Below are 13,312 nucleotides of genomic sequence, written 5' to 3'. Positions count from 1 at the left end.
GCGCGGGCGCTGCACAGCAGGAACCCCTGCGCCGCAGGGAAAATGGGAAGACCGCCGCCGGAAGGCAAACGCGGGGCCAAAGGACCAACGGACAAAATGAAAAAAAAAAAGAGGGAAGAGAAGGCGGGGTCGGGAGGGCGGCGGGGCAAGGCAAGGCAGGGGCGGCAAACCTCCACGACGCCGCCGCCCTTCCTCCGGGGGAGGGGGCGCATATGCAAAACGAAAAAAAAAACGAGGTAACACACAGAACGCCTACATTTCTATTCCCTCCGCAATGTTCTGGTATCGATCGTACAAAAATGTTCGCAAGTTTTCCTTTGATTCGGCAATTCGTTTGAGGATGAAATCGGCAGCCTCTGCTTCACTTTTCTGCATGGAGAGGCGCCATGCAAGATCCTGAATGGTACGCTGGGGTTTGAAACAAGGCAACCCACTGCTGAGCATCAACTCGACAAGGATACAAATCTGCCGGGCGTACTGCCGAACGGCCAGGTAGCAGCGAACTGTCAAATCCACAAAAAGATCATACCCCTCAGGATTCACCAGCGCCTTCGCCAAGGAAGGACTTTGCACCGTCCCCGCCCGCTTCTTCACAGGGTGCCCCATGAGCTGTACCATTTCTGCTGTCAATTTAAAGGGGGATGATTCGAAGTTTATATCACCCCCTGGCGATAGGTCAAACAAAAATCCAAAATCAATGTGCACAAGGTGACCATGAGCATCAATCATAATGTTGCCATTATGACGGTCCTTTATGTTTAGAATAAAGGAAGCGACGGAATACGACGACATACTTCGGATAAAGCAATCTCGAGCCCGATGAAAGGTTACCGACTCTGGGTGCCCATACGTCTGGACAAAGTACTCCGCAAGATTGCTTTCCACCAGCTTTCCAATTTGGTCCCGACTCATCGCGCGCGGGACGCACTCAATAATACCACAATCTTTTCCAGTTGTTACCACACGGTAAGGGTACAAGTAAGAAGGCACCTGAATTGCATTAAAGATGGACTGAAAAAGACCAATCAGTTGAAGGGCAATTTGATCTTGACGGCAATCGTCACCCATTTTGAAAATACAAGCCTTCACTACAGATTCCGTTTGCTTAGGCAACGACCCAGATTTGCTCTTCTTTGGAGCCACTTCAGTATCATCGTGCCCTCGTGGTACACATTGAAATTGTACCAAAATGGGGCACTTCGCCGCACTTTGCATAGCACCAGCCGTGTGAGGAATGAGTCCCACAATGCGCCAATTAACGTCCGTAGGGAGGTACAAGTGTAGCCGCCCCATCGGTTCATGAAACTCCGCATCCCGCAGACGAATTCGAAGCCTCTCCTTCCGCTGAGCCTTCTCCACTGGCTTCATCTCACCCGAGACAGAAATTATCCTCTGAATAAATGAAAACTCACCATCAAGAAACGCCCGCCTATGTGCATCAAACCCTTGCTGTATTTCAGAGGCGAGTTGCATACACTTTTTTGCAAGTTCACCCTCTCCCCCCCCTTCCGTCCGCAGCGACCAAAGCAATTGATGCGTAAACATCTCACTCTTTCCACACATTTTTCGAAGAAAAGTCGCTATCCCATCAGTTTGGTCACCTGAAAGGACTTGTAATATCTGCGGAAGGTAAAAGATAAGACTCTCACTTTTCTGCGACAACAGACTGCGAAGGGCGTAAGCAGAGACCTGTGGGTAACGTGAGGTGTAGCGTCTGTCCAAAAAACGAAGGGCCTGCACAATACCACAATTAGTAAACATATAAAGGGCAGGATAACCATTCATGAGCACCGCATCGTTGAGGTACAAATCGACTGCCTCTGGTATGTGACAAAACACCTCAGGGTTTTCTGAAACGAGTTGTGTGGCAAACCCCAAAACATGTGCATTGGGAAATCGTGTCACCAATGCCAACAACACGGCGGGGTCATTTCGCGCCGCTGCCTCACAATGTGCTTTCCACAGAACCTCTGAGACCTCCTTGTGATTCTGAGTATTTTGAAAGGCTTCACGTGGCCGCAGCCACACCATCAATCGTGTGCGTTCATGCTCCACCAACAGGCGCAACAGACCAATTAGATTCATTAGACGATCACGTTCTTCTGCAATGCACTCATCAACATCTTTTATACCACCGGAACCCACCCCACGCACGGAGCCACTCCCTACACTCGCCCCTTGACACACCATGTTCCCCATAATCGTAAGTTTAGATGCCGAACAAACGTCATTGCCAAATCCAGAAAAATCCAGGAATCCATGCACAGATCGTGATAGTGACTCTTTATCCGCATCGAGCACGCCTATGAGTTTCCCCAGAGCAGTCAATTCTTCTTCAGCAGCGGAGGGATCCCGTGAAAAGTACCACGACGGTGGTGTCTTGCGAAACCATTGCAAGAGGCACTTGTATAAGCCCTGATGAAGAGCGCCAATGGAAGTAGAAGCCACAAGCACAGGCAAGCCCACATTCAAACGGCGCCCGTTCGCCATTTGTAAATTTCGGCAAATGTAGCTCACCATCAAAGCGCATCGCATTGTTTCTGAAAAAGAAGCATCTTTCGTAGAGAATCGAGACGGCGACTCCACTACTCGCATGGCGAGACGATGCAGAAGGAGAAGGATAGACGGGTCAAATGTGACAGGCCCCGCCAAGTCCACGTAACACGATGTAATAAATCCAATAAGAACCTTGTGTGGTGAGTTTGTATTGTAGTCGTCCGGGTAAATGGTGGTGCTCTGCATTGACGCTGTTCGGTCTCCAGACTCCACTTCGTCTGACTGTGACGGTCTGGCACCATCAAAGAGGCCGATCCTCTGTGAAATTGTCCAAAGAAATCCCTCCACAACCTGTACCAGCAGAGGCACCGCATACCACTCACGCTTCTCAAAAAGAAGCCAATTCCAGCCTTGAATTGCAGCCTTTATATAATGGCTTGTGAATAGATGAATGGGGCCCTGCACAAGATATCTAAGAAGCTCCATTCGCGCCGAGGGAGAGATATGCGGTGACGTCAGAAACGCCGCAACAGTACACAAAAGCGTATCGGCCTCATAAAGCTTTTGCAGTTCGGCTTGTCCTGCGCGTATGGGTGACCTTCCTCTATGCGACGTTTTCTGCTGATGATGATGATGCTCGTCCTCGTCCTCGTCCTCAGCACGTTCTCCCAACGTTGCAACAGCTCGAACGGTGTTCAGCAATGATGCAAACACCTTTTCTTGCGACTGCGCAGCCACACCTCTTGTTTCGAGCCCATCCTCCACCATGGCTTTTAAACGCTCAAGAAAAAGGTTTTCTATGCCACCCCGTGGAAACAACCGGGAGGCAGCCATCATTTGCCCCTGTGCATTACTCCTTTTGATTAGTCCCTGGGCATAATTCGGACTTGAATCAGGTGAGGCAGTGTTTACACTCTGGGCACGAATCGCCAGTTGCGACCCAGCACCAGAACCGAGTACCCCGGATGGTCCCTCTGTCTCCACGACAAACAATGTTGCGTGCTCCTGCAACGCCAGTGGTGTGCGTCTTCGCGCAACCGCAGCCCAAAACTCAGCAAAAGCTACAACATCTTGGAGCTGCTTCCGCCGCTCAAGGGAATCAGGATCTGTGGCAACCGCAGGAGTTTCAGGGAAGCGTAGATGCTCACAGAAACGTTCTATTTCCTTTGAATTTCCAGACTCCAACAAGTTAATCACTGCCCACAACAACGGGAGGGCTCCACTATTTGATGAAGGAGCCGGGAAAATGTTGATGATCGTCGTGAGAATATCCTTGGCGGAGCGCCTTACAGAGTCAATGGCGAATCCGTAAAGCATTACAAGTTGTCTTGCATTCTCATCAATTCTGCTCGCTGCGACTTCAGGGGGCATACTCTGCAGAGCTGAAAGGTACCGTGTCGTGACAGCCGCTGTTATGCCTTCTACAATGGTCCGAACGTCCTTGCTGGCGTCAAACTCTCGCACCTCAAAATGCTGATACTGTGTAATGGTCGAAATAGATCCACACGACGCACGCAGCATCTCAAGCATGGCGAGGGCATTCACCAAGAAAAGTTCAGAAAACGAGAGCCGACCTCTCCCATGCCCAATCTCTGGGCAGCAATATCGGAGAGAGTGCCACAACTCCTTCTCGTAGGATTTAGCCTCACTTATCACACCGCTACGAGACAAGCAGCGACCCAGCACCTCAATGTCTGCCATAGCCTGCTGATAGTCCGAGGACCGCATGTGCATGAGTGGTGGCATCGAGGCGGCAAGAAGCCGAATGCATCTCGCTTGGTATGCTGTCAAGAAGAACTTACCGTGCCGCCCCCGCCCGTTTGCCCCCGCCCGGACCTCACCAGAGTGCGTCATCATCAGTGCTTCATTTGTAAAGCGATAGTACGACAACATGAGCCAGCAGGAGCGGAATTGTGCTGTGCCGTTGTCCGCATAGAAAGGAGAGTTCGCGTTGCTTGGATGAAAGCAGTAGTGGTGAAGGAAAGAGTCACTGCCATCCATCTGCATAAGCCTCTGAGCATTCTCATGGTGATGCATGAGACGTCGCATGTCTTTCGTCACTGGAAACAGCGTTGAGAGTTGGCACAGTAGGCATAAGGGACGGAAGAAGAGTGACAGTACCGCAAGTGCAGCTTCCGTGACATCAAAATTTGAAGGACGCCGATTAACTTTCTTGCGACTCGCACCGTAGAGGATACCCGATCCCGGCCAAGCAACACTGATCATACAACGCAGCACAGCTCGCAGAAGCAGGTGGAGGACCTTGCTCTCCTCATTAAGTGCGTCTATTAATCGTACCTTCGACTCTTCACAATCAGAGGTGACGAGGCGGAGGCTTTGCCGTGTCATCACGCGAATGCGCTCATGGCAACGCTTCACAAGCCTCCAGAAGGAATTTGCGACCACATGCATTGTAGGGCTCGGCAGCGTCACCGTCGGGTCAGTAAAATCGCCAGCGCTCACATGACTGCGAAGCGTGTCTTCAAATGTGTCACACAATAGCTGTCCAAAGCGCAGCAGCCCCTCATAAGGGATTGGTCTCAATATAGAGCGATGTCGCGACGCGAGAACGCGGCTCATCATTTCAAAGCACACCGACATACGGGAGACGGGCACAGTAGAGAAGAGAGTCATGGAGCTGTCACTGGTGCGTGACGCATCCGTGGCATGTTGCATACTAGGGAAGCGCACAACGGCATCCAGAACCTCTGTCACCGCAAAAGAACGTATATGCGCATTCGTGGCGCATAGGCTCTGCATACAAAGCGCTGCAATACGAATTTCTTCTTCCCCCTCCTCCGCGTTCAATGACGTAGAGGCGCTCAACGAGCCTGCCTCCAAGACACGTAAGATTAACGTGTGGGCGATGCTCTCAATGCCGTTGTAGAATTTGTTGGAAAAACTCGCCAAAATGACAGCAGCAGAGCTGGTGGTGGTGGAGCGCCCCAGTGATGTGATACTGCCTGATGTAGCGGCGGTAAGTGCAATCACCTTTGCGCATTGCTCTGAGACGTCCTGTCGTAGAGAGGCCGCTGTTGCAGTAACAGCCCTTACACTAATCGCACCGAAAACACTTGTCGGAAGGAGAAGGAACTTCACGATATTCCCAATCACGCGAAGCCGAAGGTCCTCCTCTTCCGCCGATGGCACGTAGCTTAAATGAGACGTGTCACCCTGCTGCTGCACCACACCAGTGTGGCACTGCACCCCACTTAAGACCCGATAACACTGCACACGTTCCATTTCTGCCCGCAGCAAGTTCTCCACAACAATGCGCACGTTGTCACCGTATACAGTAATGTTCGTCTTTTGAAGTCCCTCCCATGTAACAATCGCTTCATGAAGTGCCGTCCAGACGTTTTCTATAAGCGCATCAGCCTCGATAGACTCTTCACGAACCGCAAAGGCTGCCGCATCCCTGTGGTTGTCACCACCACCCGTACGCTTGGTTTTTGAAATGCACACTTTCGCGGCGTCCTGGAGCCACCTCGTTAGCAGTGTCAGCATCGCGGCCACCACACGCGCATGCAAATCCTCCTTCTGTAGGAGGCCCTTTAGAAGGTAATTTCGTTCAAGTATCACTGCAAGCCAGTTATGCATTCGTGTATATTCAACACAGCGAGCGCAGCATATCGCCTCCATAAGGTAGCACTGCAGCTTCTTGTATTCTGGTTCCTTTCGCCTAGGCAGGGTTGTGAAGGCGTCTGTGAGATTGTGGAGGTGATTCACGAGTTGTGAGCTCAAGTAAACAGACTTTTTCTTAGTCGTGTACGCGAGTCCTTCTAGTGTGCCCAATGCGATGGAATTCTCAACACAGTCGTCGAAGCTTGCGGGAATGCAGGAAACAATAATGGAGTCAATGACGCGACTGTCAAACCCTGCCAGCCCAACATTCTTCACTCTACGATTACTACTGATACCGGTGTTTGAATTTCTGCCGGTACCACAACCCCCATCGCCACCACCACTGCCGCCGACTTCTTCATCGTTGCTCCGCAGCTGCAGCCCACAAGAGACGAGCGAAGCCACAAGCCCCTGCACGTCAACACCAGGAAGAAATGTCATGGTCTTCAGGCGCTGCATCAGCGATGTATAGAAGGAAGCACACTCCGTGTAGAACCCCTTGGTGTGGTCACTTGGAAGCGAGCGGCACTCCACAGCAAGGGCCATAAGGGAAATCAGAGCCGGAGCGTTTTTGGTGGAGACGCTTGTTCCGTGTGACATGAGCTCGTTTACCTGGGACAATTCAATGAGCAGCGCAACGCGTGGATGATTGAGGATGTCACAGGACTGCGACAGGGATTTGGCGGAATCCAGCCGCAGATCCGTAGCTGCTGGTGACGTAATGGCGCCAAGTGTTTTCACACCTCCGCTAAACATTACCCCCGCTGAATGCTCGTCAAAGTTAAATGAGCTCATTGAATCGACGCACTTTGTATAAAAGAGCGAAGTCATCTGGCGGATCTCAGAATCCTCGCGGTGGCTCCCTGCTAGGGATGACACTCGTGTGGGTGATGCTAATAATTGTTCCTGCAATTGTCTACCCAGCACCCGCGCCATTGCAAACACCGGTGAACGGTGCACCCACGAGGGGAAGGGTATTTCGTTCATGGGCACAGAGCAATAAGGATCTATGATGTCTCTCTCTATTTGATCTCGTCACAAATACGCAAGTTCACCCACCTTCGCGGGAGTGTGTGCGTGCTTGCTTGCATGAAGGAAGGGAAAAGACAACAGCATTCAAGAGTTTAATTTAATGTGCAGTCCGAAGAGAATCAGCTCCTCGCAGCAACAAATTCAACACAATGCTCAGAGAGGCTTTTTTAAAGAAAAAAAAAAGAAAAAGCAATACTCAATTATGGGGACTTGGACTGAACAAGTACCGCTTCGTACTGTTTCTTGAACATAGTCTGCAGGGCAATCATCGACGCCTGTCCTCGTGCCTCACTTGCAGTGGCGCCCACGGCCTGAGATATCTGATGCGGCGGCATCTCCACCGAACCATTGGACAGAATGAACAGCTCACAGGTGTACGTTGTGTCCCCGTTCTCAGACACCCGCGCCTCCACTACGCGGGAATGGTGATACTCCTTCGCCACAAAATGGCGAAGAAGGTCAAAAGCCGACGGCATCACCCCGCGGCTGTCGGCGTCTGCCGCTTCGATTGCCTCTTCCACAGATGTGAGAATCTTCTGCTCAAGCACCTCATGTGCGACCTCCAACTGCACCCCCTCAGTTGAGTCCGCTGGCTTCCTAAGAAGCCACTGCAATCTGTCCGAAAAATTCAGCCGACAGGCAAGAATAGCGGCGTGCACTGCGGCATCCCGCTTCGAGGACGCGTACGCCTCTGCTAGTTGCACACATTGCCCATTGATGCAAAGCGACGCCGTGCCCTTCCACAATGTACCAACTCCCTTAACTGGTTTAGAAGAAGTGTCAATTTGGAGGCAACCCGCTGGTGGCACATCCCCAAAAAAGGCGTTAAACATGTAGAGTGACAGCTCACGCGAAGTGGCGATGGGCGGCGGCGCATGACACTCGTACTCCGTCCACAGCTGCTCGCCCTTTGCCCCAGCGAGACGATTGGTCACCGCACGCAACGCGCTGCACAACACACCCACCGCACTCTCATCCTCTGTGCCGACGCGCTCGCTGATAACATTCACGGCTTGTGAACACAAAACAGCGCGGTACCGACGAGATTTCGGCTGCGTGTGCCACCCCTCACTTTTGTGACTCGCTTGAGTTGCGCCATATTCCTCCACCGAACACGACAACGGGGCCAGTGCGGGGTCTGCGTCCTCTATGAGATTCATAACTTGAGTGATCATGTCGGTAGTGGACTGGAACACCGCACCTCCCTCGAAGCCACCTTCACCAAGACGCTCCACGCCCAGAGCCATATCCGATGGAAAAACATCGCTGCGCTGGAGTGAGCAGTAGTGTACCAATTCATTTGGAAGAAACTGTTGGGCCAAATACAATATGATACAGCGCTGCGCCACGCGGGAACGCTGGCGCGGGGGGGAACGAGCAATCACCTTAATCCTTCCGTCATCCAGCGTTACCTGTGCCTCTACCACCCACCCGGTGGTAGCCTGTTCCAAGCGCACCTCATGCACCTTCAATTGCAAGTTGCTCCACCCGTAGTCCTCCGTCAACACCGTCTCCACCAAGTGCCTTAAACTTGGTGCCCTCGACACCTGTTGGGAGCGCGTCTTCCAAGGGACTTTCTTCTTCTGCGTCTTGGTCATCCCTTGGATGAGCGGAGACGTGGATGAGGGCTTGCCCTCATCACTGGTGTTCAACGCCACCACAAGACCTCTTTCCTCCTCTAGCGGAGCTGCCTGAGTACCTTTCGTAGCTGTTGCAACAGAGAACAACTCTACGCTTTGAGTTGGAAGCTCATCGCTATCATCGATGTCGTTCTTATCCCATTCGTAGAGCGACGAATCCAAGAGGCCAGCAGGGCCTGAAAATGGATGGCATTGGGCCGCTGGNCCTTCAGGCATCAGCCATGCCTTCACATCTGGGGCCCATAACTGCGACGCCAAGAGTGGTAGCTTAATAGCGGCATTACATGGAACTTCGGAAGAGTCCCACCCTTCCCTCTCTTTTCCCCTTATCTTTTCTTCAGCTGGCTTCACATTGGCGTCCACCGCATGATCAGGCCTCGACTCCCGCGATGCCAACGGCAAACCATAGGGGTTAGAAAAACAGCTGCTGCCACCACCCAGAGTTTGTACCGCCGCCCAGTCGTGACAGAGTGTTTCCGACAGTAGGCGGCTGCAGTTAATCCACGAAACGTACGTGTCGTTCAAGAGAGCGGCCACCAACATGGCGTCGTCGGTGTCTTTTTGCTCGCCACTTACGAGCTCCCGCTGAAGGTGTTCTAGGTCAACGTATTGCCACCCACAGAACCGTAGAGTGTCAAGAGAAAGGTCAGCGGTGGTGGTGGTGTCCTCACTCTTGGAATCAAACAACAACAACAGGGCTTTTATACACTTAAGCGTCGCCAAACAGTGCTGAATAATTTCAGCCTTCTGAAGTCTATCTCTGTTGCCACCACTATTTTTTGACCTGCTATGAGACCCACTGCGTTGAGCATCCCCACGCCGATCTCTTAGCGACAGCGCCTGGCTTGCCGACCCCATCTCCCTGGCCAATGAGCAAAGCACTTCAAGTGAGCGCATTCTGCAGAGCACCACTCCACAGAACACGCTCGCCTCCGTTTAACTTTCCCCTCTCCAAAGCAAGTTACCTGTATTTATGTGTGAGTGTGTGTATATCTAATAAAGTATAGATATAAGTTCCGATAAAATCGCAAAAAAAAAACCCACGGAGGCACCAAGGGAGAGACATATATATATATATATTCAAAGCAAATGACACTACCAATAATAAAATTTATCATGAGTTTCGCACAGGCCATGAGTCTCTCACTTCCCCCCTCTCTTTTCTTCTTTGGGTCTTTCCTCTCTTTCTCTCTCTCTCTCTCTCTCTCTCTCTCTCTCTCTCAGGCAGACTCATATTCATCCTCTCCCGCTACGCGTTTCTTTATTATTCTAGGGACGGCAGGTCCCTATAGCCTGGTGAGCGCGCAACAGCCGCAGCGAGATCACTCTCAAAGAGATTCTCCAACGCACAGAGAGAGGCAATGTGCAGAGCCTGCGACCGACTCAGCGCGGCACCAAAGCCTACAAGCTGCACCTCGCCCTTTTTCGACTCACGCCGGTGTTTCTGTAAATAAATACGGCACTGAAATCCGTTGCCGCTGTTCGACATCTGCTCCACCCGCAGCCAACGCTCATTGCGGAACTCGCGCGTGACGCAGCGGCGCAGTAGTGTGTACGGCCGCGGCGGCCCGGCGGCTTCTGCACGCTCCAGGCCATGTTTTATGTCATGTAGCACGGCATCTGGCAGAGCCTCCACCACCGGCGAGGCGAATATCTCCGCCGCGAAAGAACCCACCTCCCGCGAGTGAGCCGCCAGGTACTGCAGCGCCCGTGGAAAACTCCTGCGGCACGCCAGCAGCATCACGTCGCGGATGCCCTCTCGCTTTGCTGTCGCGATGGCGCGCGCTACAGCCAAATCACCCGCCCGTGAGAGTGACAGCGTGACAAACCAGTAGCCACCGAGTTCCCGCGCGTCGATGTCCACCACCTGCTGCTCCGCGGAGGAGGCTGTGGACAGCGACTCCGCGTCTGTCACCATGCCGAGTTTCGAAACCCCAAAAAAGGCGTTAAACATGTAGAGTGACAACTCACGCGAAGTGGCGATGGGCGGCGGCGCATGACACTCGTACTCCGTCCACAGCTGCTCGCCCTTTGCCCCAGCGAGACGATTGGTCGCCGCACGCAACGCGCTGCACAGCACACCCACCGCACTCTCATCCTCTGTGCCGAGACGCTCGCTGATGAGCATGTCACCGCTCATCCCATAGACTGCCGCACGGAAGCGCGGGCTAAAAGGGTGGAGAAGGTACTCAACGCTGCCGTCGTTACCGGTGCTCTCGGTGTTGCTGTCAACGTGCTGCTCGAGTGTCCATGAGAAGGGTGCCATGGCAGGCGCCCGCTCCTCGAGAAGCATCATTACCTGATTCACAAACGACTCTGTCCCCGCTCGGTATACAGTGTTGTCCGTGTTGCGTGCGTCCTGGTCAGGATTCACTGCATCACCACGGTTCAGTTTGGCATATGCCTGCAGCTCCTTGGGGAAGTACTTTTGCGCCAACTGATAGACGAGCACCCGCCTGGCGTGCTTCACCTGTGAGTACGGCGGCGAAATGGCCACGACACGCCGCTGTTCCTCACCCTCGATCTGCGCCTCCATCTCCGCCACCCACTGCGGGAGGCCCAAATCCGCGGACGCGTTGCGCAGACGCACACGCAAGTTATGCCATCCCAAGTCCTCCTCTGCAAAGGCGGCAACAAGGGAGAATATGTTACCGATATGCTCCACACGTTTCTCTCGTGGAAGGGCGCGGTACCTGCTCCCACGTGCCATGGTGTCGCCAGAGAGGTCAAGATCGGGGTGCAGCAGCAGGGCGTCGCGGTACTGGTTGGGGAAGTTCTCCCGCAGCGCATCCAGACACGCACTGCGCCATGCCTCACCACGCTTCTTCGCCTGACGCTGAATCAGCAGTTGGTTCGAGCGCAGGCCGTCATTCACGGTGAGAACCGCACGCGCCTCGCCCGTTGCCCGGTCCGCATGGTACGTTGTCTGGTAGAAACTGCCAATAAGCTGCGATGTAAGCGTCCCCAACAGGGCGTACACATTCCACTTTCCGCGGTGGTTGGCGCCCACGTTATAGTTGTCATGCTTCATCACGGCGAGTTCCAGCAGCTTCGTGGTGGGGAAGAGCGCACCGCCACCACACGTGTCAAAGCATGTAAGCCCCACCTCGGGGTACTGGTCAAGGAGATATGTTAGCGCCTGCACGTAGCAATCAAACTCGAGGCGGTAGCGTCCCTGCCCGCTCTGCTGCCACACAACACTTCCCTCCGAAATAAAGTACGCATTAAAAAAGACGCACTGTTTGTCGCTGATCTCTGCTTCTTCCTCATTCTTGGTGGCAAGGTCACTCTTCCCATTTTCAATGGTATTCTTATCACCACTTCCCGACTCACCCTCGATGCGTATCGTGGCGACCTCCTCCGGCCGCTTGCTGTGCAGCTGTGCCAGACGCTGCACCATCGCGTCCAACTGCCACCGCATGCGCAATAGCAGTGGCACCGGCGGAAGGCACTGATCCATGATTGTTACGTCCGGTACGAGCCCCGCCTCGACACGCAGCGCTTGGACAGAAGCACTCTGGTACGCCACCAGTGGCGTGGCTTGCCGCTTCACCTGGGATACGCTGATGTTCCCCTGCGCGTCCTCGACAATCACAGCGGCGGTGAAGGTTGTTGGGCGCAGCACTCTGTACTGCTCCTCGACGGGCACAGGCTGCGCGGCACCTGCCTCATGCGAGGAATCCTCATCATTCTTCTTTTTCTTCTTCTTCTTGTCATTTTTTTGACCTGCTGGAGCTGATGTTTGAGCTTCGGATGAGTCATCCGTCGTGCCCTCTTCGAAGCAGTGGCTCTCAACAGTTTTCCCCCACGGATGGATAAAAGCCTCCACCTCTCGGACGCTCTCAAGCTGCACGGCGGGAGACTCTAACTCAGCACGGTAGCGGTCACGCAGCATCGCGAGACAACGCATCAGCGAGTCATTGGCCGACTGGCCACGCGCCTCAGCGGTGAAGGAGAGATTGGGTGCCACACCCCATTCATCCCGCACGTAGGCCCGACAACGCCACTCACCCTGAGTCCCACTACCGTCATCCCACTGCTTGGGTTGCTGGTGTTGTTGTTGTTGTTGTTGCTCTTGTTGGGGGTTGTTCCGCGGAAACTTTATGGAGAACTTCAGCACGCGGCTAAAGTGCACACAAAGCTCTCTAAGTTCATCCATGATCGCCTTCAGCTCCATCTGGCGCGGTGAGAGCGCATGCGTCGAATTGTTCTGCCGATATCCGCTTCGCCTTTGGTTGCCGCGACCGTGACCACGCGTCGATTGTGATGATGCAGCGCCCCCTCCCCTTTGCTGTGGGTGAATAAAAACCACGTCGCTCTCAAGTGCCTCATGCAGCACGCGACCCAACACCTCATCGGCCTTTAGACCACCCGCTGCTGCCAGCTCCACTGGGAACCCAAGCAGACGGCATGTCGCCGAGGCGCGGTACTCCATGACGCCTTGTGACGGTTGCAGCTGCCCTGCTGCGGTCTCGCCGCGCGCGCCCGGCGCCACGGTGCCGGCGACGGGCTCCTCCTCT

General features: G+C 53.7%; 3 protein-coding genes across 3 annotated transcripts; all 3 read right to left on the bottom strand.

Annotated features, from left to right (window-relative positions):
* Positions 1-252: 252 nt before the first annotated feature.
* On the bottom strand, positions 253-7,107 carry DQ04_04681020 (putative phosphatidylinositol 4-kinase alpha; the record flags this gene model as incomplete). The annotated part of the gene is made up of 1 exon (XM_009313725.1): positions 253-7,107. The coding sequence occupies one exon, from the start codon at positions 7,105-7,107 to the stop codon at positions 253-255; it is 6,855 nt and encodes a 2,284-aa protein (XP_009312000.1).
* A 245-nt stretch (positions 7,108-7,352) lies between these two features.
* DQ04_04681010 (hypothetical protein) lies at positions 7,353-9,689 on the bottom strand (the record flags this gene model as incomplete). Its single annotated transcript, XM_009313724.1, has 1 exon — positions 7,353-9,689. The coding sequence occupies one exon, from the start codon at positions 9,687-9,689 to the stop codon at positions 7,353-7,355; it is 2,337 nt and encodes a 778-aa protein (XP_009311999.1).
* Positions 9,690-10,056: 367 nt separating this feature from the next.
* On the bottom strand, positions 10,057-13,227 carry DQ04_04681000 (hypothetical protein; the record flags this gene model as incomplete). Its single annotated transcript, XM_009313723.1, has 1 exon — positions 10,057-13,227. One exon carries the CDS (start codon positions 13,225-13,227, stop codon positions 10,057-10,059), a length of 3,171 nt encoding a protein of 1,056 aa, XP_009311998.1.
* Positions 13,228-13,312: the final 85 nt, after the last annotated feature.

Source organism: Trypanosoma grayi (genome assembly GCF_000691245.1).
Source record: "Trypanosoma grayi strain ANR4 Tgr_468_V1, whole genome shotgun sequence".
Taxonomy (NCBI): domain Eukaryota; phylum Euglenozoa; class Kinetoplastea; order Trypanosomatida; family Trypanosomatidae; genus Trypanosoma; species Trypanosoma grayi.
The sequence above is the reverse complement of the archived record's forward strand: the minus strand, read 5'-3'. Positions and strand labels throughout refer to the sequence as shown.